The sequence below is a fragment of the Chroicocephalus ridibundus genome, chromosome 10 (assembly GCF_963924245.1).
Source record: "Chroicocephalus ridibundus chromosome 10, bChrRid1.1, whole genome shotgun sequence".
NCBI classification, from domain to species: Eukaryota; Metazoa; Chordata; class Aves; order Charadriiformes; family Laridae; genus Chroicocephalus; species Chroicocephalus ridibundus.
The window spans coordinates 23,225,781-23,252,661 of record NC_086293.1 but is presented as its reverse complement, the minus strand read 5'-3'; the positions used below and the strand labels follow the sequence as shown (position 1 = coordinate 23,252,661).

The window sequence follows — 26,881 nt, the reverse complement described above, 5'->3', positions numbered from 1 at the left end:
TCTGCATTTCCTCTCATTAGAAGCTGCTTGTACAGACTACCTAAGACCAACCTTTTCCATTCTGGAACAAACTGGATGAGAAGCTGGACTGCCAATTAACAAGCAGACATCATACGGTGAGTTGCTGAATGGAAAAATAAAGGCAAGCTGTTTGTTTCAAACTGCCATTAAGCAGAAGAGATCAGCAATTCCAAGTGTGGGGGTTTGACATGTTTCCACGTTTAGCTCACTGCAGTTACACTGCACATGAACTTACCTGAAATATATCAGAACTGCAGCTTGCTAATATTTCATTAAAAATGAAATACATACATTTATGAAGATCAAAGAAAATTCATGACTTGCAGTTTATCTCAATCTTTTGGCCCCTCTCCCTCTGGCTCCGTGCCTGGATCTCATGTTAATGACACGCCATGGCCCAGCGGGCTGTGGGTTACCCTTCAGGTTAGCTTTCCTGCTCTACTCACGCCAAATTAAACACGGTCCTGCACATCAAAATAGTCAGGATATCAGGATACAACAAAAGACAGATTGCAAACAGCTCCGATTCTTAGGTCTAAGATTTCTGCAGCGCACGAGATGTAAGCAGACATACAACATACTGGAGACACAAAGGAATTCTATGCCACCGTTGCAGCTTTTAGAGCCTAAACCCAAGCCCTGTATTAGATCCTGTACAGCAGAACACGACATCTTTACTCTGAGGAATTCATGTCTTCTCATGACTTCAGACCTTTAAACCTCATTTCTGTGGTTGTGCGAGCTCTTTCTTATCTGCTGCCCATCCACTGGCTCTGCTTCACTTTGTTTCTTTTAGAGGGTGTGATAAGGGAGCTGCTTTAACCAGTGAAACATAGCAAACGCTGGGTGTATAGATACACGTCCTTGGGAAAGACGTGGGGCTTTTTATAAAAAGCAAAGCAAATTTCAAGTTTTACTGTCTCTGGTTTTGTATTATGAAAAAAACGGAAAGAGCCTAACACCTCTGTAGTGTTTACACCTAGAATTGTACTGCATTACTTTATGTGGGGTGTGCAATGATGTATGTAAAGGCCTTGTAGTACCTCCTATATTAACTCATTCCTCAGACGTCGGAGTGTTTTGTTACCCTGAAACTGCATTTAGAAAGAATTATGATAATTGTACTTTCACTAAGAGGTACACTAGCCTTTTCTCAGAATCCAGATTTTTACTGTTCACGTGATTTCAGACATTTCATTTGTCGTTGTTTTGTGACTGTGCTACTTCTAAGGAGTTTACGCCAAGGAAGCCAGGGTGGCTTAAGGAAAGAACTGTAAGTGGAAAACCTCCAGTCTCTTTTGTGCCACTGACTTGTTCCTCAGTACCATTCCTGGTTTTCCGCTGCTGCTCTGCACGCTCCAAGTGAAGTCCAAGAATAAGGAAGATCTAGTCTATTGACCTTAATCTTCAGCTTGTTACCCAGACACCCAGCTGGAAATTTGGGAAAGTTTTAACAGTTCGGCATATGCTCAAATTTTTGGCTGAATTTCATCCCATGCAAGTACTATTGTACTTGAACTTCCAGACTATATTTTGTATTTTTTCAAAACAAACACTAAAAGATTATTGTTTAATAAGGTCAGAGGAAATATTTTATAATCATAAGTTCTGATTTAAAACCAAAACACAGCATCCGTATCGCAGAAAATCTGTTCTGTTCCACATGTATCAACATTTATGCACAAGTTAGGTTATTAAATAAATCAACTAACTTCACATATTAATAATTAAAATGAAACCCAGGTTTTCAAAGCCACAAATTCATAACCCCCACAGAAGTTCGCATTCTGGTGTAGTAACACAAAATTGTGGTAGAAGGCGCCCAATAGCTTTATTTAGACTCGTAAATACTAAAGGGTGGAAGAACAGCTTACCATTACAGCTTGAGAAGAATCATGGATTTCCACCACCACTCCCCCACCCCCCACTGTCACTTTGACAGCCTTCAAAGTAACAGACTGCATACATCTATCCTTATAACGCCTTTCCCAAAGAGTGGTTTTTATTTCTGCTTCCTTAACCAAATTTTTGGAGTGGCAGGTGGTCTTTACGTACCCTCCTAAACCACACAGGAGAGCGTTTAAAAGTCTTTTTCAGAATGCTGGAAGTCCATCATACTCTCAGAAAACAGCCTGAAAGCATAGGGTACATTTTCTTATTTGTATAAAACATAATCTGAAAGATTATAAATCCAAAACAACTGTTTGCACATTGTAATTTTGATTGATCACATCTGTTATTAGATACTTCCTCATGCTCTATGCTTTGAGACTTTTTCTTTGAAATTTGACTATAATTAAGCTGCCCTTCCTAACTGTGAGAGAGGAACGCTCCAACTCTTCACATTTGACAATTCTATTCATTCACAAAACCCCCTTCATGCAGTAAAGGCTAAAACCATATTTCTTTAATGTTATAGTTAGTAAAATAAGTACCTTTAAGAGAATGATTTGGTACTTAACAATTTGTGTTTAACATAGATGCATATGTACACACACACTCAGGGTGTTAATTTTCAAAAACACACAGTTGAAAAAAATTCTACCTTTGTTAACTACAATAATTAAATCCCTTTATGTAAAAGTACACTGAAAAGCAAGAGTACAGCATCTTCTTATTAATTCTTAGCTTAAGCATCATGATTAAATAGTACTTGGCTTATGTTAGTTTTACTTGAGATCTATTCAACTGCTGGAGGTAATTAATCTTTGATGTAGTTGTATTCAATGCACCCAATTTAGTAAGTTGTCTTCAAGTTACTCAGCAAACAAGACTAATGAAGAAGCTATATATTTAAGTGATAAAAACTTCCAGAGAGAAATTGTATCTTTCCTCCAGTGCAGCCAGACAGAATCCTTAAGGTCACTATTTTCTTTCCAAATAAGCACACAAAGCAACACTAACCTAAAGTATCAAACATTTAAGTCTTTCATGAACATTGATCCTGAAAAGTTTCACCATTTATGAGAATTTCGCAAATGAATATGTTGAATTTGGGTGAACGAGTAAGAATTGTAATGTCACTTAACAGGATTTAATACTTTTTAAGAAAAAGAGTAGTCAACCTGCTGCTAAGGCAGAGTTTCCAGTTAACTGTGTTATCATATTAATTTCTTGGTTTATTACTGATGAGGAACAGACATGATTTAAGACACCATTTTCTAGATTCCCTTCACTCAACGAAGCATATAACCAGTTCCTGCACAAGTTTAACAACGTGTAAGTAATGGTTAGCACTGGAATAGAACACACAGAAGTGACTTTAAACTACATGTCTAAAACAGGTATTTCTCAATTAGCTACTAAAAAGATTAATTTTAATTCCTTAAAATGACAGATAACAAAAATCTAGATTCTTTGTTCCTTGCCTTATTCCAAAGGGAAGTTCAACATCTAGCGATAGCAGAAAAGGATGCCTAACCAAATCAGGTATCTATACACAGCAGCGTATTTTCAAAGCACATTATTCTTCCCCAAGGCAACACAGATCACGCTATAAAGAAAAATAAAGTTGCAACCGTATCTGCAGTAGATTAAGTACCTCCGTCTCTTTAGCCGGGCTGGTCACTGTCTGCACTTCCAGGGCACAGTTTGCCCTCTTGACGGAAAGGTAAAAAGGGTAATCCTTGGCCACCATGGTGGCTGCAGGAGGAGCGGTTTCGGGGGTCACAGCTGATCCTGTCCGCCTGCAAACCGCGAAGACAAAGCGGAGCCTCCTCTCCCCGGCACTCGGCAGCTCGGTAACCGAGATGTCCAGCCTTAGGCTGCGGAGGCCACGGCCCGCGAGAGCTCCTGCGAGCGAATGAGCCCGGGCAGGCACCGGCGCCGAGCCTCAGGCCGGCGGCCCGCAGCGCTGCGCCGCGCCCCCGCCGGGCCCGCCCCGGCCCGCCCCCGCCGGCGGGAAGGCGGCACCACCCCGGCGTCCTTCCCGCGGCCGGGGGCCAGCACACGCTACAAACGGAACATTTAACCCGGCGTTTTCCTGTTCGCTTCTCACAGGGTAACTGCAATTCAGCTGTTGTCGGGCTTTCCAGACAGCGGAGTATCGGACGGGGGCGCAGGGCTTGTGGCGACTAACAGCACTCCCCCACGGCACAGCAGCTACATCCCAAACAGACGGCAGGCCTGCGGACGGCAGTGCCATCTACATTCTGGGTGCAACACTCCTGCCCTTCAGAGAAGGAATGCTGCATCATGTTATGCTGCCACAGCATAGGGCATTGCTTGGTTTTTTTCTCCCCCCACCCTTTTTTTTTTTTTTTTTTTAATTTTGTTCACCCATATTGTTGCTTTTTCCTGTCTGGCAAACAGCAGTTTATTTTTGTGTTTTCAAAGTTCCACTGTTGTTGCTATTGTTTAGTCAGAGAGCTCCCCTGCCCGCACCCCTCATTGTAACAAGCTGAGACAGTGGAAAAACTCCTTCACCTAACACATCTCATAGCGCACTGCAGTGTCTGTGCAGCCAGGGACATTCTGTTTGACGTCTACCTTAGGACAAAGGTAGGGAAAATTTCCTGAAAAGAGAGAGGAAATATTAGGGGCCCTGTCTGCAACACGGGATCGATCTGACAAAAAGAGTATATGGGAGACAAGGAAACGGAAACTGAGTATGAAGCCGGAGGTGGGGAGGAGGGAAGGATATTTTCAGCCAAAGGGAAGCTGCACAACCAAGAATAACTTTACCAAGGCTGAAAGAATTAACTGGTTTTAAAGGCAGACTGTATGATGGATGTTGCTTTACAAGCTTTTGTTTTCCTACAGGTTGTCAATCAGATAATGATGTCTTCAGAATAATCCCAGTCAAATGGCAGACACAGTCCTCATTTGGACACTTCCCTTTGACTTCATCAGTATCCCAAACATATAACATCTCTCACGCTTAGTCACCTAGGCCTTTTCAGAACCCGCCACAGTAGAGCCAGAGATGCTATCCTGCTGCCTGTTACGCAGACCTCTCTATTTTGTAGTAGTGTGTTCATAGAACAAAAAACCTGCTAGTTTCCCAACCCCACAATTCCTGGAAAATCACTAGAACAAAGTTATCAGTACTTCTAGATGTTCAATTATTCTAGAAGAAAATGTGACATTTGAACATTTTGACTGTTATGTGCAGTACCGCTCTCCGCATCTCCATCACAGTAGGATGGGACAAGGTTCACTGAAAGCAAAAGTGTTGACAAGAGGCATGGAACAGCTTTCACGGAGAGAGCAGTTAAGCAGACAGGACATTTCAGAGAAGAAAAGAGGGAAATCAGAGCAGGCGTGATAAAGACCTACAAACCGTGAGTGACAGAGAAAGCAAATAGGGAATGACTTGTCACTGCACTGATCTAGAGGGGAAAAAACAGTGCATCAGGTTAAACCAGATGGTGGCAAATTCAGAGCAAAGAGAAAGGAGCTAATTCTTCATATTATGTACAAGTTTTGTATTACATACAGTGGAAATATTTGTCACAAGATGCTGCTAAGAAGGCTTTGCAGACACAAGTTTTGGCTACTGGGACAGCATTTTGGGGAAACATCACGACAGGCTATTTCTGGTTTGTACTCTTCCCCAGGCATCTACCACTGACCACCACTGGGGATTCGGTATTTGGTTAGACCAAGCTTCCCTGCATCCCCGTTCCTTTTCATATTTAAAAAAAAATATGAAAAGAATGTAGCATTTGATTTGATTTAATTGTGTTTTGTATGTATTCCTTTATCGGCATTATTGTTGTTGTTTTCCCCTTTCCTTCGCTGTTCTGTTAAACTGCCTTTACCTCAATCCACGAGTTTTGCCTTTTTCTTCCCATTCTCCCCCCATCCCGCTGGCATTGAAGGGTGAGCCAACGGCCACATGGTTCTTTGCTGCCAGCTGGGGCTAAACCACAACCCTGTGTTACCTGAGGATTTCTGCAGCTATAAACAATTATTTCACTCACATGAACGTGCACTCATTTTTGCAAGTCTTCCATGTGACATTCAGAGGCGATACCTTTGAGCACAACCTGATAACGTTGGACAGTTTCTTCCCACGTTTCAAGCACACCAGAACACCAATACACACAGGTTGTATAAAATGGTCAAGAACCTCCTGAGAACTCTGCAGCTGCCGTGTAACCATTTAAGCCCAAGAAGCCTTGATTTCAAATACCATCTGTGTATCATATGTTTGTTTATGAATGTGTACGCTAACACCATTATAAAAATCAGCTTCACTTTAAATCAGTTACGCAAAATGCCTCCAGGGCTTCTCCTCAAAGCACTCTAATCCTGTAACATGCTTCACAGCATAAAGAGCACTTCACACAGGACAGGAGCGTACCAGTTTGGAGATTGAAATAATGAACTTTGGTTTATACACGTAAAAAAATATGCCAAGAGAGGGATTTTGTCATTTCTCCATTAATCAGGCCAGTGCACTTCAGCTTGACCAAGCTTGAAGAAATTCTTGAGAAACAAGAGGAAAAAATTGTCTTAAGAGGAATACAATTCTTAAAAATAGACAGGACGTTCATATCAATACGCTTCAGAGCATCTTGCACCTACAAGATAGACTTCAATGAAAATGTGAAACAGGATTCATTAGACTCTTTGGATGTTTGCTTACTTCACCAGAAGAGTGCAAATACGTTTTTTTGGAACTGAAATTTGGACCCAAAGTTCATTGATGAATAGGGACCTAACTTTATAAGTATCAAATTATTTGATGCAATAACACAATGGAACAATTTCAAACAATTCTTTCTTCCAGAGAATGGAATTTGTCTGTAGCGTGCTGTGTGCATTCATCATCAACACTGGGTCAGTTTAGTCACGGTCCCTTCTGTATCGCGTAGCAAATAAAACATTTGGAGTCCATTCTGAAAGAACTTACAAACTTAGTCAGTACTGATGTACGCTTATATTTCATTTCCACGTTAATTTAGATTGGAAAGCGACTGCCCATCAACAGTCGCTGTATTTTGTGTGAGCGTGCGCACACATGCCCCAGCAGAGCCGAGTGTCAGTTCATGGACTTGTGGCTGAAAGAGCCCCCAGTGAACTCCAGTTACATCGTCGGGCAAATAAAGGTTTCAGCGATACCACGAGGGAATCTTGAAAGACTAGATCCAGTGAGGCCACTCATTCAAAAAATCATACTTAGACTACAAATCTGCACTAACACTATAACAATGAGATCTGAATTGCAAGCTACTTTCAAAGAAGAAATTAATATTTAAGAAAAAAAAAAATGCTTGTGACTAGATTGCACAGCAGACCAGTGCATCAGTTTTGCCGTTTCTGAAACAGGTTTTTTGAGGGTTTGGTTGGTTTTGGGTTGTTTTGGGTTTTTTTTTTTATTTACTTAGGCCAAAGGCACAATTTAGTCTGACAGTTTCTTACGTGTCAGGGAGAAGCAAGTAAACTATTTGGTAAGTCTGGAAAGCCCTGCTTGAGAAAGGCGCCTACCACCATTCACCTGGTTTGGGACTGAAGTTCACTGACAGTTTTTCTGTGATTGTCTTGTTCACCCCAATGCCTTTAGTTAGCTTCCTCACCCATTCAAAACCAATACTGAAATAATTACTGCAACAGCGTCTGCCTGCACGGCAAAGCCCTTTGAAATAGCTAGGGTTTGAACCTTAAAAATGTCTTCATATGTGGCTAGAATTCCTTTTCATCTTATGCTAATCTTTGAGATTCGTACAGCTTTGATCAGAGTAATTATAAAATTAAAATGCAGTTGATTATAGATTTCTCAAAGGATCCAAAATACGATGGCAGAAGAATAAAAAACAACAACAAAAAAACCCTGCTACATAGCCATTATGCTAAGCAGTAGCAAAAGGAACTGAAACATTTAATCTAAACATTTAAATAAGGAAAAGCCCAATGGAGTGAAGAATCTTCAACCATCAAAGTCATGGGCTTTAAGGAGTTCAGCAGAACAGAAAATCGTCAATTAAAGCTGAACCCTGCCTTAGGAAGAAACCCACAAATAGATTGTTTAAAGACTTGAGTTGGTGTTTTTCTTGTTTTGTGTTAAGTTTTAACATGATCTTTGCCAACACATTTTAACTGCCTTTGGGCAGAAATGCAGAATCTGTGATTAAAAAGAAATATTTTGGGATGTCTACACCCAGATCTCAATTACCTTCTTCCTCCTGATATGCTAATGTGACTGCTTTCCCTATTAACAGTAAAAATCTGTTTTGCGAAGCTGTTAAAAAAACTAGAATCAGATAAATACAATTAATTTTTCGTAAAATATTGGTATGCCAAGAAGTAAAAGACTCTGAATATCTGTCTGCCTGCCTCTGCTTTTCTTCCCTCACCCAGTGTAAAACAGCTTGGTTTAATCTGTGTCTGACTGTGATGTCTAAGAGGCACCTAACCTCAGTTGCAACAATTTTGTCTAATTATTTATTAATTACAACTCGCAAAGCTAAAAGAAAAACACTATCTGTATTTCTCCTATGATTCGTATTTATGGGAGCTTTTACTTTTGATCTGTCCATTCTGATGACTTAGAAATATAAATTTACATGCACAGATACTTTATTGGTGAAATATATGCCTATGCCACACGTTTCCAGTAACAGGAAAGACAAGAATTTAAGAAAAGGTGTAATGCTTGAAAAAACCCCAAACAAACCCACAAAATCAACTATGCTATCATTATCGTCTTCAGATATGCTATACATAAACAAGGCCAAGTGCAAGGTCCCGAACGTGGGTTGGGGCAATCCCAAGCACAAACACAGGTTGGGCAGAGAATGGATTGAGAGCAGCCCTGAGGAGGACTCGGGGGCGTTGGCTGATGAGCAGCTCAACATGAGCTGGCAACGTGCACTCGCAGCCCAGAAAGCCAACCGCACCCTGGGCTGCATCAAAAGAAGTGTGACCAGCAGGGCGAGGGAGGTGATTCTGCCCCTCTACTCTGCTCTGGTGAGACCCCACCTGGAGTTGTGCGCATCCAGCTCTGGGGCCCCCAACATAAGAAGGATGTGGACCTGTTGGAGCGAGGCCATGAAGATGCTGAGGGGGCTGGAGCCCCTCTGCTGTGAGGACAGGCTGAGAGAGTTGGGGTTGTTCAGCCTGGAGAAGAGAAGGCTCCGGGGAGACCTTACAGCCCCTTCCAGTCCCTGAAGGGGGCCTATAGGACAGATAGAGAGGGACTCTTTATGAGGGAGCGTAGCGATAGGACAAGGGGTAATGGTTTTAAACTGAAAGAGGGTAGATTTAGATTAGATATTAGGAAGAAATTCATTACGATGAGGGTGGTGAGACGCTGGAACAGGTTCCCCAGATGTGGATGCCCCATCCCTGGAGGTGTCCAAGGCCAGGCTGGATGGGGCTTGGAGCAACCTGGTCTAGTGGGAGGTGTCCCTGCCCAGGGCAGGGGGGTTGGAGCTGGATGATCTTTAAGGTCCCTTCCAACCCAAACCATTCTATGATTGTATATTGCCAGCTGATTTTAAGAAAATCACATTAAGAACAATGAACGGTGTATTGCTTTGTTTTCAAAACAGATCAACGGCTGTAAGAATATCAAGTCATCCAGTAGTCAGTCTCTGAGTCATCCTGAGTAGAGTAGCTTTGCTGTCTAGCTAACTTACTCCAGGTTTACGGAGGGACTAAAAGATTTAATTTAATACAAAGTGTGTTGCAGAGGATCAGAATCTCCTGTACAATTTTGGCTAAGTGCACAAAGAGTACTTGGCATACGATGCTTCTGAAAATTTGTCCCACCATAAAAACCTGAAATTAAGTAGAAATATTGCATTCATATTTCAAGGAAAAAAAAAAAATCACCATAGTTTGCACTTTATGGAGTACTCCTTCATATATGCACCCATCTACGTATGTGGTTTCACAAAAAAATCCCCAGAAGCCACTGCCTAGGTGAGGTGCAATGTCTCTAAGAATATTCAAAGAAAAACTACTATTCCTACTACTCTGAAATGACCGGTGAAAGTTAGCCAAGCTAATGCTGCACATACACACACAATTCTGCACTTAGTGAGTATCTCTGAAGCCTCCCTCAACATACCCCACGATCTCTTCAGGGTAATCATTAGGAAGCTTTCCTTTCAGAAAAACAAAACCAAAACAAACACACACCAAAACCCCATGCAAACAACCCAAAGAGAACTTTTTAAGCAGTCACTTCAACCAAACATTATAAATTTGAATCTGCTCAGGAGCTGGAATGCAGAAACACTGACAATGAGGGGTGAGTAGCTAGAAAGCATATAAACTGCTAGAAAAAGGGTATTTATCAGGCAGGTACACAGCTGTTTGAGAAACTGCAATTTCCTCATTGCAAATATGGATTGTATGCATGATAATGAGAGTTACAATTTACTAGGTAATAAATACTAGGAAGAGACCACTTGATTAAACACATTGGTGCTGAGAAATTCAAATAAAAATGGGATTACAGAATAAGTGATTATCATTAAAAATGTTCTCTCAACAACTACAGCAGAAGTTTTTCCAGGTAAAGTCCTAATCCTGGAAAGATCGGCGCAGAACAAAGAAACGCATCTCTGGGGAACATCTGACATTACAAAACTGAAACTCAAATTTCTATTCTGTCTAGATTCTCCATTTGAAGACCACCTTTCACGTGACCCTTAGTTGTGCAGCTTATGGAGCAACAAGAGGAGGAGGGAGCTGTGTTTTCCTCACTGTTACAACAGGCTGTCCTTCGGGATTTGCAGCCAAGATGCCCTCAACTATTCCCCTAAGTTTTGTCAAATACAATTAATAAATAGCAGGATTCTCCATTGTCTTCCACTGTGAATGATGGCTATTTCAAAATACCACCTTTGTACTGAAGTACATTCCCGTTGAACTGACGGAGAGACACGATTCTCATACAAATCACCGTGAATGTTTTATTGTATAAACAAACATCCAGCTTGTAAAGGCTTTCAAGTAAGACATGCTTACATTGTTTCTCCATATAAATGTAGGCTGTGGAACAATTCAGCACTGGCAGACAAACGCATGAAACAACCTGCCAAGTTGTTTCGTTTAGTTTGTTTTCATTTTGCTAAATTCATGTAACTTTTGATTACTACAGAGAGTACTGTGCAGTTAAAGGATGCCCCCTAACAATTGCATTTGCATTGAGACAGAAGCACTCCCTTCGTGAGCTTCCCCTTAGGAAGACAACAACAACCCGTTTTTAAAGCTGCCTCGGATTAATCTATAAAAACTGTTCATAGTGCCCGGTCTGTAGCTCAAGACTAACGCCTAGAAAAATCAGGAGGGATTCACGCTTCTCCACCCTCCAACCCCACCCAGCAGAGCCAACTCATTACGAACCACGGTGGTCCCTCGCGAGGGAACGCACAGGGTGTGGCGAGGCTGGACAAAATGACCCTTCACGGCTTACACTCATAAGAAAGAAGTTCTTGACCTTGTCCGAGTACACCTCCCTGGGGAGAGCCGAAAGGAGGAGGTGGGGGAAGGACTGTACTGATTTATCAATGTGGATTTTGAACAGCCAGGCAAGTTCTACAGAGGGTGAAATGACGACCCAAAGTCTACTGTCCTTTCCTGAAATTTTACATTGAAAGAGGCATTCTAGGGAGAGGAAATTACTGGAACCACTTGTATGATTTTTAAATGAGATTAAGGGTAATTAAAATACTTTCAGTTATGTAATTAAATTTTGTAAAATGTAATTAAAATACTACAGGCAGTATGGGAGCAGGAATTTCTCTCCAGAGCACTCCTGCTGACTGGAGAATTAAGTAGCAAATTTCTTTGGAGGAAATCATTGTCTCTAATGCAAAGTGTTTACCAAGACATGACAGCAGTGGTCTATTTTTTGTTTTGATTAAATTTTATTATAATAACATTTATATGACAAGAGTAATGCCATAATATTTATCCTCAAAGACAGTATTTTGTAATCTCTTGCTGTATGCTTAGATATGCGCGTATGCTTACGATACAAGCAAGATGAAAATTCTATTCTATTCAGTAGTAACAGGAACTTTGCCCACTCTGTACCTGATCTCACATATAATACTGGCAAAATGCCACTTAGCTTGTTCGTCCAACCATCCCCTCCAACTGCAATACGTAAAGCAAAGTTTGGGGTTAATGCAGTTTATAAAACCAAATTATATAACTGTGGGGAATAATGGGAAGAAAAAAAAAAAATCCAAAACCAAACCCCAAAACAAACAAACAAACAAACAACAAAAGAGCTTTCAGGTACGTAGGTCAGGTCAGAAATAAAAGCAGCAAAAAAATACGACTTGGGCCTTTTGAGTTTTCTTTTCCTATTCATTTATTTACCTAGTTGTACCAATTTCAAGCCTTATTATACATTTTCTCGTGTTCAGTTTTACATGTTTTACTACATTTATCAGTTAGCATGATTCTCCCCAGTCCTGAGAAGCTGAGTTAATCATGTTCTACCCTTCATTAATATTTTATTATTTTTATTAATTTTGTAATGAGTTTTTACTGTGGGAAGTGCTGTACTCAAGATGCAAAAAAAGTCTCAAAGTGCTGACAAAGAATAGGATTTTACAGTATGGCTGAGGTGAGTTAACAATTTGCCACTCATAAAAATATAAACCTCTTTCTTCTCCGCTATCCAAATTCCTCCTCCTCCCTCTTTTTATGCTCTTCCACTGGCCCTGTACCTCGTTCTGTGTAGTCCTTCCCTGCCACCTTATGCCAACTCTAGCGCTCATCTCGTCACACAGGTAAGTCAGCAGGTCCAACACCACAAAAATACTTTCTTTTGCCCGGTTTCTTTTTCTGCTGGTTTTGTGAGCTGAACAGGTTATCGTGCCATGAGAAAGGCACCAGAAGCACAGAAGGTAAACGGTGGAGAAGCGCGAAGGTACAAATAAGGACAGCGCAGCGAAAAGGCTAATTTTTCTCCTCCTAATAGCTATAAACTTTTAGCTCAGCTTCAGTTGTTTCATGAAGTCACACCCAAAGAACATTGTCAGCTTTCCAGTTTTTTGGATGAAAGTTTTGGATCAGAAGCTTTATTTATTTATTTTAAAAAACAGACACACCTATTAATTTCCATAACAACTGTGCACTGTTACTCATCTTCTAGGCAGTTATTTTTGCCAATTTGAATATCTCAAAATTAAGAGAACATCTGTGCTTCTTGAATAAATATTTAGCGCACAAACCTTGAGACTGACTTCATGTTCTCCTGAGCATGATGTACACTTTTCTAGACCATAGCCAAGGAGATGCCAGCTTTCTAGACCTAAAGTTAAGCTACTTACAATTCCTTGACACAGCTAACAAGACATCCATGGGAAAGAGTGATGATAATCAAGCAAAAACATGAGACTATTAAGCGCTTTACAAATAGTAAGAACATTCTAATACCGCAACTACAGTAGAGCAATCTTGAACCTGAGATGCCTTCTTTCACACTAACTACTCCCTGACAACCCAATGCAGAAAACCTCTACAAGGCTTTGTGTGATCTGCAAAACCCTACTCAGAACCAAATGTGGGTTTCGCAGATCACACAAAACCTCACAATCCAAATTATCACAGTGATTACCCAATTTCCAATATTCCACTATTGTGGTCCATTAATCTTTTTAGAAATGTTGTTCAATTCCCATGTGCTATGACATACTGTACAAAAAAATCAGACAAAAATGAATACAAAAAATTAAATCATCTTTCTCTTACCCACATCCTCTCCCTATGAGGGGGGAGGAAAACCATGGTATAACTTCAAAAAGACGCGTCCCTGCAAAAACTGATAATGCATCAACAAGTGATAGAAGTAACCTACTCCCAGTACCAACTGTATTGTAGAGGTACGGCCTTAAAGATGGTGTGGCATCAGCAACAACGTGACTAATCTTTAACAGACAGCTGAAATGGGACATAACATCTTCAGACAGACACCAACAACGCACCCTAGGACAGAACTTCTTTGTTCATATCCCTTTATCAAGAATCGGGGAATCCAAAAGCCATTCCTAGGAATGTTTTACTGCGAGTTACAAAAAAGTTCTATTTAAAGTTACAAAATAACTATCCCAAGTGTAAATATAATGAAGTAATCCCACACGGTACAGAAGTTACTGCAACAAGTTCTAATTGAAACATAAAAATATAAACAAGAAACATTTTCCTGAATACCTTTCTTGGCTCACAAATGCTAACTGTAATTTCTGAAGGCTATCTTCTCTCTGCTCAAGTTGTAAACCACAAACTGCTGTCTGGCAAAAAGATCAAGTACATCCTACTTTTACCTGATCTCCATTATCAAATCTGCAACCACGACCCACCATACATGTTCCGCTCCCCAACAGCTACGAGTTTTGGACAGGTCCCTAACAACCACCCTTAACTTTGTTCCCAAAATAGCAGAGATAGTCAATAAATGAAAATGAAAAAGAAAGTCTTAAAAAGTAATTCCAACCACCACAGATAAAATAATGGTTAATATTTTAAAACCTATGAAACAACTCATAATTGCATCAGAACAGAATTTTTGCTTCTATTAAGTTTGAAAACGCAGCAATTGACTGAACACAAAAGCAAGATGATATATTCATGTTTTAGCAAACATTCTGATTTTGTTATATAATTGGGTTTGGTCTTAAATTACATGGATGTCAAATATTGTATCTTCAAATCCCTGCAAAAACATGAACAAACTGTCCTCTTAAGAGCCTAATAAATAGTGAAGCGTTAACAGAAAAGAATTTAGAATAACATGAGGAGACTTAAACACGAACCCATAGCCATAGAATTATTTTGTTCTAATGACACACGTTAAACAGAAAATATAGTCGTCATCCCCAAAAATAGAGGCCGTATACTTTTAATACCAGGCATTGGTTTCAGAGCCCAAGACAATTAACAGCTGTCGAGTTTGTTCTCACCATCCTGTAACTCTCGGGGAGGGTTCTTCTGAAAACATGGGGCTCTATAGGGGGACCAAAAGCACACATATATAAAAAAACCAAAAACCAAGTTAAGGATGAAGGCTGGTATTCTAGGCCGGACAGGAACTGGAGTGAACCATTTCAATCGCAGAATAATTTGTGGTATTGGGATAAATAATTTATCTATCCTTTCAAAAGCCTTTGTAGTTTCTGTTTGATGCAAAGTAGAAGTCATTAGAGCAATGCAAAGAGCAGCACAGCCTGATCAAAGTGATCACCTAGGAAAATGGCTTTTGTAATAACATTTGGCTATAGATAGGGAAGGCAAATTTGGTTTTGTTAAAGTCAGGAAAAAAAGGTTGTTGCAATAATCACAACACAACATAGTAAGATCTTAAAGGAGAATTTTAGCTCTGTCAATAGAAAAAAACCCAGAAACTAATGATGACATGGAAATAACATGCAAAATTTGACACAGGGCATCTAAAAGCACCTCCTACTCAGGTGAGTTTGATGCCATTCAAGAAGACAGCAATGAATACTATGAATATCCCACTAGTAAGCTATACACAATGCTGCACTCTGTGGAATTCCCAGAGACATTCTTTTTACTTAACTGAATCTTCAACCTTGCACAAAACCAGCAGTTTAAGCAGAGATGCAGATGATCTTGAATAAAATAAAAAAAAAAATCTCCCTAAAAAACCAAAATATCTTATTTCACTCTTCAACTCTCAAAGTGTGAGTTTGTGTACGAGTTCTCGGCTACTACAGAATAGAAAAGCACAAGCTCACGTAACCCTTCTCTGTAACTACATTTGCTATAGTTATAATGGCTGGCAAGCACTTCGACAAGAACTCTTTTCTGATTTTTGTTACCTTGAAGGTCAGTATAAACAAAGTATTTCTATGCCCAAACCAGAGAAAAAAACCCTTTCATTTTGGTTTTGTTACATCTTTTAGACCTAGAGGGAGAGAGGCAAACCATGAAAGAGAAACCCTGGCCACACTGAAATCAAAGGAAGTTTTGCCAGAACTCCGAGCAGGTTAGAGCTCACCCGTATCAGAAAAGCACTGCACTGGTACAATTTCATAGAATTTGAGTATCAGCAACTTCGACTAATTTAGAGATATTGATACCAGAAGAAGGTATCAACAAAAGCCATCTCGCTGACTTAGCAATATCCTAAATTCTGCTTGGAAAAAAAAGTGAATTAAAAAAAAAAATAATCATTGCACAGGGGACAGAGAAAAAAAACCAAATAAAGCAAAACCAAGCTTGCAACCATCCAGAACTGCTAAGGTAGGCTGAGGCAAAAAAATACCCTGTCACATCGAAAGAGGAAAAGGCAAGGAAAAGGTGCAATAGGGGTAAAAACCGTGTTATTCCAGGCTGGAAGAACAGGAATATAGGGCCTTCATTTTGATTTGCAGTAATAACTATCGATTCGAAGCGTGATACATTCCAGTGCCTGTATACTTAGCTTATTCCAGATACGATGATTAAATAATGAATAGAAAAGTATAATGAAAGTACCAAACAATTAGGAGAAAAAGCAAGAGCAAACAGAGCGCTGGTATGGGAACATGCTGCAATAAAGTAGAAGGAAAAATGTTAATCCTTATGTTGTACTTCAAGCACATTGTCTGGCGCAGGTGTTGTCAGTGTGTTCTGCGAGCCTTCCTTGAGTTCGCTACTCCCTTCCTCCCTAAACCAAAACATGACGGGGGAAGAGAGCACAGACTGCATATTCGAGACGACCCAAGGCAGTTACAATGATAATTCACAATGAAAAAAAAATAAGTGTTTAAGTCCTATGAAATGCCCAGCCATTGCACTGATGAATCCAAACTGAAAGGCTGAAAGGACAGCTTCATAAAAGCATAGCTGTACAATAAAGATCGGAATGCACTTCATATCTGGAATAGAAAAGCAGGTATGTTATTACATACTGTTCTCTGGAATTCGGTGCATTTGTTTTTGTACAAACAGAGAATACCTGCTTCTGTCGCTTCTGTTCATAACTGCTTCCTCTAAATCTGGTATTTGTATTAAAATAAAGGCTATCTATCCTCCCAAAATGATTGCAGTTTTATCACAATAAGAATCTATCTATTTTGTTAGTTCAGGAAGTTACATTTATTTTAGTACGTGCTATCTAACAGCAGATGTGCATTAAAATGTGTCGCTGCAGGATATATTAACCACATCATATGAATAAGCCAAACAGCTGAAATAAGAAGCTACAAAGACCTTTTTGAACATGAGCAGCCTCCCTGATCTCTATGAAACTAAATCACCTATCTGGTATTACTCGCACATATGGGAAAGATACAATAACCAGGCAATGGAGCTTATGAAAGGCATAGTCTTATGCCTTGCAGCAGTTCACTTGTTTCACAACTGCTACCTACTCTGCTAGCACTTCTCCCCCCTCCAAGTTATACATTTAGATATCTACAGCATATCTACAACATGATTATGATTCAGATATTATTTCCCCAAGATACAACCGCTCGGGGGTGGAGGGGAGGTTGGCTGGTTTGTGATGGTTGGGTTTTTTTAATCATTGCCTGCCTTCGCGTTCTTTCTCAATATCTGCAGTATTTGAGCAGCAAAATCCTCTAAATTAATCAGATTCTGATGTAGCATTTCTGTCAGAACTGCAAGATCCCTGCACCCTTTGTAAAGTGCAATGCAATCAAAACATCATATTAGTCAATTTTTATGTTTGTATCCAGACTATGAGAAAGCAGTTTTGAGTGAGATATTGACAGTTTTTCAAAATAATGGTAACAGAGAGAAACCCAATTGATAAATCACTACAAAGAGACGTAGTTCTTGCAAACAGAAAAGAGAAAGAGGGAAATCTTTAACCCTGATGAATCCGTCTTGATTCTATCTCTGGCATTTAGAGATGAGCAGCTTTCATTAGGACTTCACATCCGACTCAGGAGGAAAATGTCACCAAACGCCGTGCTGAAAAATGCCTTCAGAAATCCCATACAATGTTTCTGGTCCTCTGTCTAACCTTACAGAAGTATACAGTGCAATTCCAGTTTTGCTTTCTGACCATGATATACCCGTGTACATGTACCTCTGCCGGTACATTTTGCTAGCAAGTGGGCTAAGGAGTCAGACATTCCTTGGAAATAAAAGCTACACAGATTTTACACTGTTAATCCCCAAATTTTAGAAATCATGGACAACAATACTCAGCAAGTGGTGGTGTGCTTACCAACAACTTCAGGCATGGAATTAGGAATTTTTTTCTAAATTTCGTATGGCCACAAGAAATGTTAAGGTGATCTCAGAGACAGTGCTGTCTGCCATCCGTAATCTCAGTACCACCATTTTAGACCTTTTTCCTCTAATAATTAACAACAGCTGTGCTTGTGAGGGGACCAATATTAGCAAAGTAATTGAACAGTTCACATGACACAAAAAAAAAAAAAAACTCAATATCTCCTCCAGTATTCACCAGTGGAAATAGGCAAGAATACTAAAGAAACACTCCTAAGACATGACATATTTGCTTACAGTTTTTAAGATTATGATAATTTTGTTAAATATTTTTCCATATGTGAAAAAATTCCAATATCTAAAACCACAGTGCCTTTTCCTCTGTATTCACTTCTTATAGGATGAGGATTAAGTCTTGTTTGTGAAACCGGGTGGAAGTTTTTAATGGTCCTTTTCAGGAAGCATGCATCTGTTTTTTAAACCTGTTCCTTCCTAAACTTGCTAAAGTTGGCCCCAAAAATATATCAGGAAATGACTGGAGGATGAGGGGGATGGGGGAAGAAACTTTAAAGACACCTTGTCTTAATTAAATCTAAAAGTGTTACTTCGTCCTGTTCAAGTGAGTCCAGCACAGCTTCAGCACAGCACACCTGCCTGGGGGAGGGGATGTGTCAACATCGAGAACAGGTTCCTATTTCAGCTGCCTCTTGTAATTGGCAGCCTGGAATTAATTAATGAAGTGGAACCAGCACATGCTTGAATGCAGCATAAAATTAAACATGGCAAGCGGTACAGAAAAACATTGCTGCTTTCTTTAATACTCTTTTATTGCTACAAAATGTGGAAAGGTAAAAGAGTAAAGCCAAATGCAAAGTCACCAGCAGACGACAGTGCCCCTAGCACTCATTTTTACCTTTTGGGTTTCTCGGTCAGCTGCTAAGCTGCTACCTGAACAAACAGGTACAGTACAAATAGTTATGCCACCCAATAAATAATAGCCTTTGACATATTTAGTCTTTTCGGTCTTAGAATTATTTTAAATAATCTGTCAAAACCGTATGATTCATGTGGCTCTAACAGTCTCAGCTGGAACCTCTCGGTACCCAGAATCAACATTTCAAGTACTAATTCAGCTGGAAAGCCAGGGGCAGGAACGCCGTCAGCTCCGCGTGCTCACTCACTCATGACAGGAGCGTCATTTCTCTAACCTTCTTCTTGATCAGCTCTTAGTGCTCAGCGCGAGCCACCCTCCCAGAGATGGGGCCAGACGGTTAACTGCTGTATTTTAAAGGAAAATCTTCGGAGGGGTATAGACTAAAAAAATATCCAGTTATTTTTGGAACATTTCCTTCCATTTCTTTTTGTTCTTAAGTAACAGCAGATCTTATAAGAATATTTCTAGTATGTATGTTTTGGATTGTTTCTCTTGAATGAAGCTTCCCTTCTAAAGTTCTGAGCAAACACCTCTACCAAAATAATTTTCCTCTTCAAAATACCCTACAAATTTCTTATGCTATTCCTGTAAAACAGTAAAGCACGCCCCCTACTTCAGCAAGGAGAATTTCAAACCAGGTGCCAAATGTGAGAAAGTTCAGGATGAAAGTCCTATCTGGAATAAATTTTAGAATTTGCCAGTTCCTGATTCTATATCTTCTCTTCCAGACATTTGAGTGGTTTTTCTTCCTAAAAACCTCAGTGGAAGATTTACCTTAGCAGCAGCTGAATGAGATGTCCATCGTGAACAGTATCCTAATGGTTCCTGTTCTCCTTCTCTGGCCTGGGTCCCTATGCCTCTGTCTGGGAGCCCTCCAGAACACTTCTAAACAGATTGCATATTTCAATAAAAATTTATGAGCAAAGTATACCTAGTGTCTTGTCTTTTTTAACCACTCTTTTGTCTCCCCAGTCAATTTTTGGTAATGAACAGCACTTCATTAAGCAACTCAGTCAAGATTCAGAGAGATTCTTAGTGAGAAATATCTAAAAAAATGTTTCTTCAGTAAAAACACAGGGTTGGGTTTTGCTCAAAGTGCTCTTACCGAGTATCTGCAAAGCAGCAGATAACTGCTTCACGATGTACATAAAATGAGCAGAAATTACTTCTGTAACTTTATAGCTATACCACATAAATAGCTGCCAGAACGCAAGCGTGCCAGTGATCCCTGCTTAGAGTGGAACTTGCACTGATTTAGAGCTTCACAGAGTTGTCACTGGTTCAGTTTTGCTATTTATACACACCACTTCAAGTAGTTAATAATTCTATTAAGGAGAAAGAAGCCATTCAAGTATTTTTCAGGTGATGCCACTCCAGAATCAGTGCAAGCTTGGCTGGCTCAAACCTTTTCCGTATTAGGAAATGGCAGTAACCTGAGAACAATAAATGGTTCCTTCATTAGCTTTTATAATCCCCAAGGATAAGACCTACTTTTTCCATACAGAAGCTTCCACATGGAAGAGCTATAACGTTTTAGCTTTTCTGACGATCCTTTGACAGAAGGAAGACGAACGTTGCCATTAATGATTTCTTTCTACTTCCATTTTCTATTTCTTTACTCAATGGGAAATTTTAACTCACTTTTTTTGAGTTAGTTTTAAGAAGTAGGAAGCTATGCAAGGTCTAATAAAATATGGCCTACACATTACCTGTGTATGTACCTACACATACCACAGGAACTGTTTTACAGAGGCTCTATCAATCCTGCCTTTCTCACTGGCACACAGGTTTGCATTTTGGAACGACCTCACACAGATAAAAAGAAAAAGGTGAACACTGCTGAACACACCATTTCTTTGCTTCTTAAGCTAAGGCCACTAAGAGGAAACTAGAGGACGAGAGGTTTACCAGTAAATGCATCTAGCGCTTGTATATTTAAAGCTTTGTGGTCTGTTTAATGTTAAGAACTGCTTTTTAGGATGTCCTCAACGGTATCTCTCATTGCTAGAGGTTTTTTAGCCTATTTAAAACAGTGAACACCACGAAGAGGAAGTTATTTTTAAAGAGCACTAGAAGCGACAAATGTGAGCAAATATATGTAGCAAGAGATACATCATTGCTTAATTAATGGATGAAAAATTATTAATATGTTGACACTATTTATGTTTTCTGCTAATGTAAATAAAGCCCACTAAAAGACAGGTGACAACAGTAAGAATCACAGTATAGCTATACTATTGCTATGAAAGAAATTTTTTGGGAAACAAGGCATCTCATTTAATGAAAGGGAACTTTCATTCTTCCTATTCCCAGACGCAGAAAAAAAAAAATAAAAGAAACGTCTCTCTCCCGGGAAACCATGGGGAAAATTATTTTTCCTGAGGCACCCACCTTAAGTCCCTGAGGAGTCAGGCAAAAGCTGCCAGTTATGCATCTGATCCCACTCATGACACCAGATGCAGGCGGTATCCTATTTTATTGGTCTTTCTCTCCCCATCCCACCATTAAAAAAAACAAACCAACAAACCAACCTAAACCAACAAAACAAAAAACAAACTCACAACCAAACCAAAACAAAAACCCCCACTCAACTAAAAATACAAGGTGGAGGAAAGATGGATGACCAGTGACAACAAAGGGGTCATATTATCCTCCACTGTCTTTTTCACCACTTAGTGCATTTTGGAACTTCTGCAAATGTAAAATAAAGTGCCCATTTAACATGACATTTTAAAGCCTCTATGCAGAAAAATCAAGTGAGAATTTGATGCAGGTACTGGCTAGAAACTGTCCCATCAGAGATCAGTATTCACTATTATTTCAGTGATGCTGTAATGGCTCTTATCCTTTTTTTTTCCCCCCTCCTTTTTTTTTTCCCTCTTCGTGCAGTAAACTGATTTTAACAAATTTGTACTGAAGTACTTCCTGGCACTGCTTTTAATTTCCTTCTTTCACAGCTGTGCATCCTGCATCAAAAGACTGTCTCAACCACAGCAGGTTCTGAAATTCTGCAAGCAAAGCCAGCTCAACCCCAATCGCCTAATAAAATAACAGCAAAATAAGTTTCCATTTTAATAACATTTTGTATAGTCCCTTAAATTTGACAAATGAATTTTCTTAGCATCACTAAGGAAAAATAAGCTCATCAGCATTTCATAACCAGTGAAAACAAGCCACAGAATGGGTAAGTGGTACATGAAGTTCACATGAGAAACGTGTGCCATAACCACAAATAGTGTCACAACCGCAGATAGGCACAAGCCCAGCCTCCCCAGCAGTGCTTTGGTCAGTTCCACGTAGACACGGGCAGCAAATTCATTACCTATAAACTGTTAAAAATTTCATGGGAGCAGAAAACAGCATAAAAAGCTGGTTTTCCCGGCAAGAGGTTCTACTCTAATAACAAAAATATCTCCAAACATCAAAATACAAAAGCTGCTTGAATTCAGAGCAAATTTCCCACAGTGCGCAGGAAGTCACTGTGCTATTCTAAGTAGTGATGGTACAAAAGAAAAAATGTCACAAAAGGAGCACAATTAACATGCTTCAGATGTATGTAAGCAAGGGACAACAGAATATGAAAACAACTGTCCCAGAGACGAGACAATGCCTACAATGAATAACATCATGTATACAACGTGTATTCCAACACAGCAATGCTCAGAGAAGCCTCAGCTTTATGCCCCAGAACTGACTCATTTGGCTTAATTAAGAAGCGACTACGGAACTTTCATAAAAAGTAAAGAACACTTCATCCAACCACTCCAACCACCTATAAATACTTTCAACACTTTACTTAATAGTTAATTAGTAAATATTTCATAGGTATAACAAAGACCAGTGCAGCCTCTCAAAGAATGCTCCTGCTCTCACGATAAATCTAGTCGCAGTTTGCCCCTTCCCAAGACCCGTCCTGTTCACATCTCATCACGTACACATCACTGACCACCTTTTAGATCCAACAATAGACGCACATTAGACAAAAATATCCAATTGGGATACTGACAGATCCGATACAAAGATATTTGTAAGCAATAAGAGCATATGCCTATTAAAACTTGCACCTTGTCTTTGTTAATATCTTCACACAATCAGGGTGCGTGCCCTATTCTTTGGCTGAAATCAAAGGTTTCTGGAAGAAATTCCATTAACTTCACAGGAAGAAGAAATTCACCGCCAGCTTCCCCCCCTCCAGCCAAGGGCTTGTATTCCATTTGTTTCGTTAATTATTGCACTTCTGGAAGTCTGCAATTAGTTTCATTTACTTTCTAAGCTCTTCACTAATGTTTACAGAAGAGTAACAACTATGCGAAGAACACCAAAGCTCTTTACCAAGGTTATATATTTAAGGCCCAACTATCATCCATTTTCACTCGCATGTCCCGTAATTCAAAACTAAGATAAGTGAACGAGATCTCTTGAAAGATGATGTGTTCAAAAAGGCCAAATAACAGACAGACGGTTTTTACATTTAATTGAAGAACTCGCATATAACACCGAAAAGCAAGATCTTTTGCTTTTCTATGGTAAACTGTAATTCTAGTAATGCTGCGGGTACTCTTTGTAATTACCAGGGTATATACATAGTTTACAGTTACACCAGTAAGAACACATTCTTGTTTTAAGAATTATTGACAGCTTTACTAATCAGTTATTTACCCATGTAACAGTAGAACTAGACCATTATAAACTGCCTCAACTTTTCAGTAACATGCAGCTGGTATAGAATAAACTTAATATTCAAAACACCACCTTAATGCTTTATTCTGCTTTATCGAGTAGGTAAGTCACTTATGCTGTAATACTCTACAACATCAGGTTCGTGCCCTACATATATTAAAATCAAGTTTGTTCTAAACACATATGGATGACAAATTTACATTTCTTTACAAACCTAATGAAGTACCGTAAGTTAATTTAGAAGGGAAAAATCTCAAGTTATACCAGTTTTATGAGGAAATACACAAAAATCCATGACGTGTTTTTAATCAACATGCTAAAGAAAACACAGACTAGTGGAATATTGCCATCCTCCAAATTACATTTTTAGAAAATCAAATCAAAAGTCAATTACATTCTCACAGTGAGTTAAAATTGGGTAGAAACATGAAACACCCAGCAGCAGATATTTAAGCTACCTACAGTCAGGTTTGGAAATTAAATACACCATCACCTTTGACAATTCTATGCAGGTATCTATCACTACCTAAGCATCTTTAAAAAAAAAATTGGCATACAGTTCTAAATAGTGCAAAGGAATACCTTTGGCAGCTAAACTGCTTGCATTCGGGGAAGGAGAGCTTTAAAAAGATTGCTGTTTAGTTTCCAATTCTATCAAACATTTGCTGAGGAAGCCAGATTACTGAGATAAATCAAGTGAATCCCTCCTTCATGAACAGATTAAGCTCTTAGGAGCAAACAAAACTCAAAGGGCAAACTTTATCACCAGTACAAAGCAAATATATGCAATTTAAGTAATATATTCTATGTACAAAAATAGCAGCTGAAAGTCTCAGCATTGACTAAGACAGTCAAATCCTTGCAGTATTGGTTTCCTTGAGAACAGTGGCGAAAAATGTCAGCTAGATTTTTATACAACCATTGCCTTAAGAATTAATAGGTCAATTAAAAGAATAGACCTTTTAATTGAACTAATGATTGGTTTAGTGGATAAAACAGGAGAGAGTACAGAGGAAGTAAATGAAACAATCCTCCAATAGAGCAGGAGATTTGAATTTGATCCTGCAAATTCAGAACGGAGTGAATGAAGACTACATGTATGAACCTTGAAGGTTCACAGCAAAATTATTGTATTTTCTACTGACCAATTTTTATTGTTCTCTAAATTAACAAGTTCAAATAACTGTAAAGATCTCAGAAGTTACCACTGAAGATGTTCTGTCCTCATACAGGCAGGATGATTTTATGACAGTCCAGTGCTCAGAATAAACTTGAAAATTCTAAGTCTAATGTTAAAATCTAATTACTGTAAGGCAGACTTGCCAGGTCCTGTAACGCCACGTGCATTACAGGCTCATTGCCTGTAGGTCTAAAAGTGACTAAATTATCTTGCCCAGCCTCCTGTTATGTTAGTGCTTGTAGCTTAACCACCAAGCGTAATGCTCTGCGAGTTTTAATGATGGTTTTTTCTGCATTTTTGTTCATCAATACAGCTGACACACTAATATTCTATTGAGAAACACATTCACACACTTGTAAACAATAGCATATTATTTTTTGTAAAATACTCTTAGAGCATTTCCAAACACTTGCTGGGCTTCTATTTGCTGGGGGCTTTCCCCCCTCCTTGCTGCTTTCCACACCAGGAAACAGGGTGCAGTTGAATCACGAAGTGAGTCGGCAGCTGTAAGCAGATCCCCTTCAGCTGCCCAGACTGCATCGCTGCACCAATAATGGAACGGTTGAAGCAATAAAAAAACATTTTTCCCCAACAGATAAGAGGACCTAAGGGCTACCAAATGAACTGGGAAACCACTGCTATGCTATTCTAAGATTACCATGGCATTGGAAGATGCCCCCAGAGAAAAACAGTGAAACTTTTATGAAAAAGCATGTTACACTTTGCTGTCACAATAAACTTTAAGATTCACCTGCTTATGTCTTCCTACCCTACCCTGCACCGAAGTGACCTTGGTTAACAGGCTGCAGTGGTTTATACCCCTTCCAACTGTAGGCATTGGCAATGGCAGTGAAGAACACTTTTTGCACTTTGGTCACAAAGCAGCTTAGGAAAACAAGCAAGTATTACTATTTGTATTTTAGGAAAACAAGCAAGCATAATTCTTTGTATTTTGCAGATAAGAATCTGATCAAGAGGTTGGGTGGTTCATTGACAGTTACACAGAAAACTTAAGGCTCATACTGGAATAAAACCAAGCCAAGTAGACCATGTGACCTCAAAAACCTGTGCGAAACTTACCTTTTTTTTTTTTTTCAACCTACTCTTACCAGCCAAAAGTAGAAAGTACCTAATAGAAAATTTGGTACTGTAATGCTACTACTGACAAAATACTGATAAGATTTATAGTTATGAGGCTTTTCTTTGTTTTTCTTGTTGCTAAGTTCTTGTTCAATAAGTTATTTGATAATGATTTTCCTGCTAAAATGAGGCCAGTTTATAAAGAAAAAAACAGTGTAGTACAACAGGTTTCTTCAAAAGATACAGGCAGACATAATCTAGTATTTAATGAAAATCAGGCCAATGTACTGATAAAGTGACCTTAACTTCTCTTTTGCTGAAACAATAAGTACCTCCTCTGATTTGCCTAACCGAAAGATCGACTCCTGCTGCATTTTACTTCATTAAAATTATCATCTTTAACTCTTGTAAAGCAAAAGGCGACATCTGAAATTTTGCTTATCAGTAAATTCTGGCTACAGTGAAAAGTGTAGTATAGGATCCCCTGTTCATATGTTTTCAGTGGATTTTATAGTCTTACATTGACCTGAACTGTCATTATGGTGTAAGGCAGTGCCTTAAACTGGTTTGCGACTGGGAAAATCTTGTTACCAATAGCCACAGAGAAGTTCTAGACGTGTTTGCTGGCAGAAGCAGCAGGGGGTCCTAAAAAAACTTGCAGAAATATCTGTAATAAATAACTTCATTATCATTTAATTCAACCACCGGGAGATGGATGGGACAAATGCCCTCATGAGGCCTGCCCTAACCCTACGACGCTACAGAGGCACACTGGTGTATTTATGTACAAACTCAATTTCCTGTTATGGTTGGTCACTTCTATAGGCGTAGCTGGCATTACAGAAATTTATGGACTTGAAAACATA

The 26,881-nt window shown here is 39.3% G+C and overlaps 1 protein-coding gene across 4 annotated transcripts in view; it reads right to left on the bottom strand.

The window, feature by feature from the left end:
- ARHGEF3 (Rho guanine nucleotide exchange factor 3) overlaps positions 1–26,881 on the bottom strand; it is a 139,403-nt gene that overhangs the window by 27,982 nt on the left and 84,540 nt on the right. The window contains exon 1 of one of the 4 annotated variants that reach the window (XM_063348155.1): positions 3,563–3,913. The exons of the other annotated variants lie outside the window; for them this stretch is intronic. Coding sequence (XP_063204225.1) covers positions 3,563–3,658 — 96 coding nt within the window. The 5' untranslated portion in view covers positions 3,659–3,913. Of the gene's footprint in view, positions 1–3,562; positions 3,914–26,881 lie in introns of those variants that run through there. 4 annotated transcript variants of the gene reach the window in all.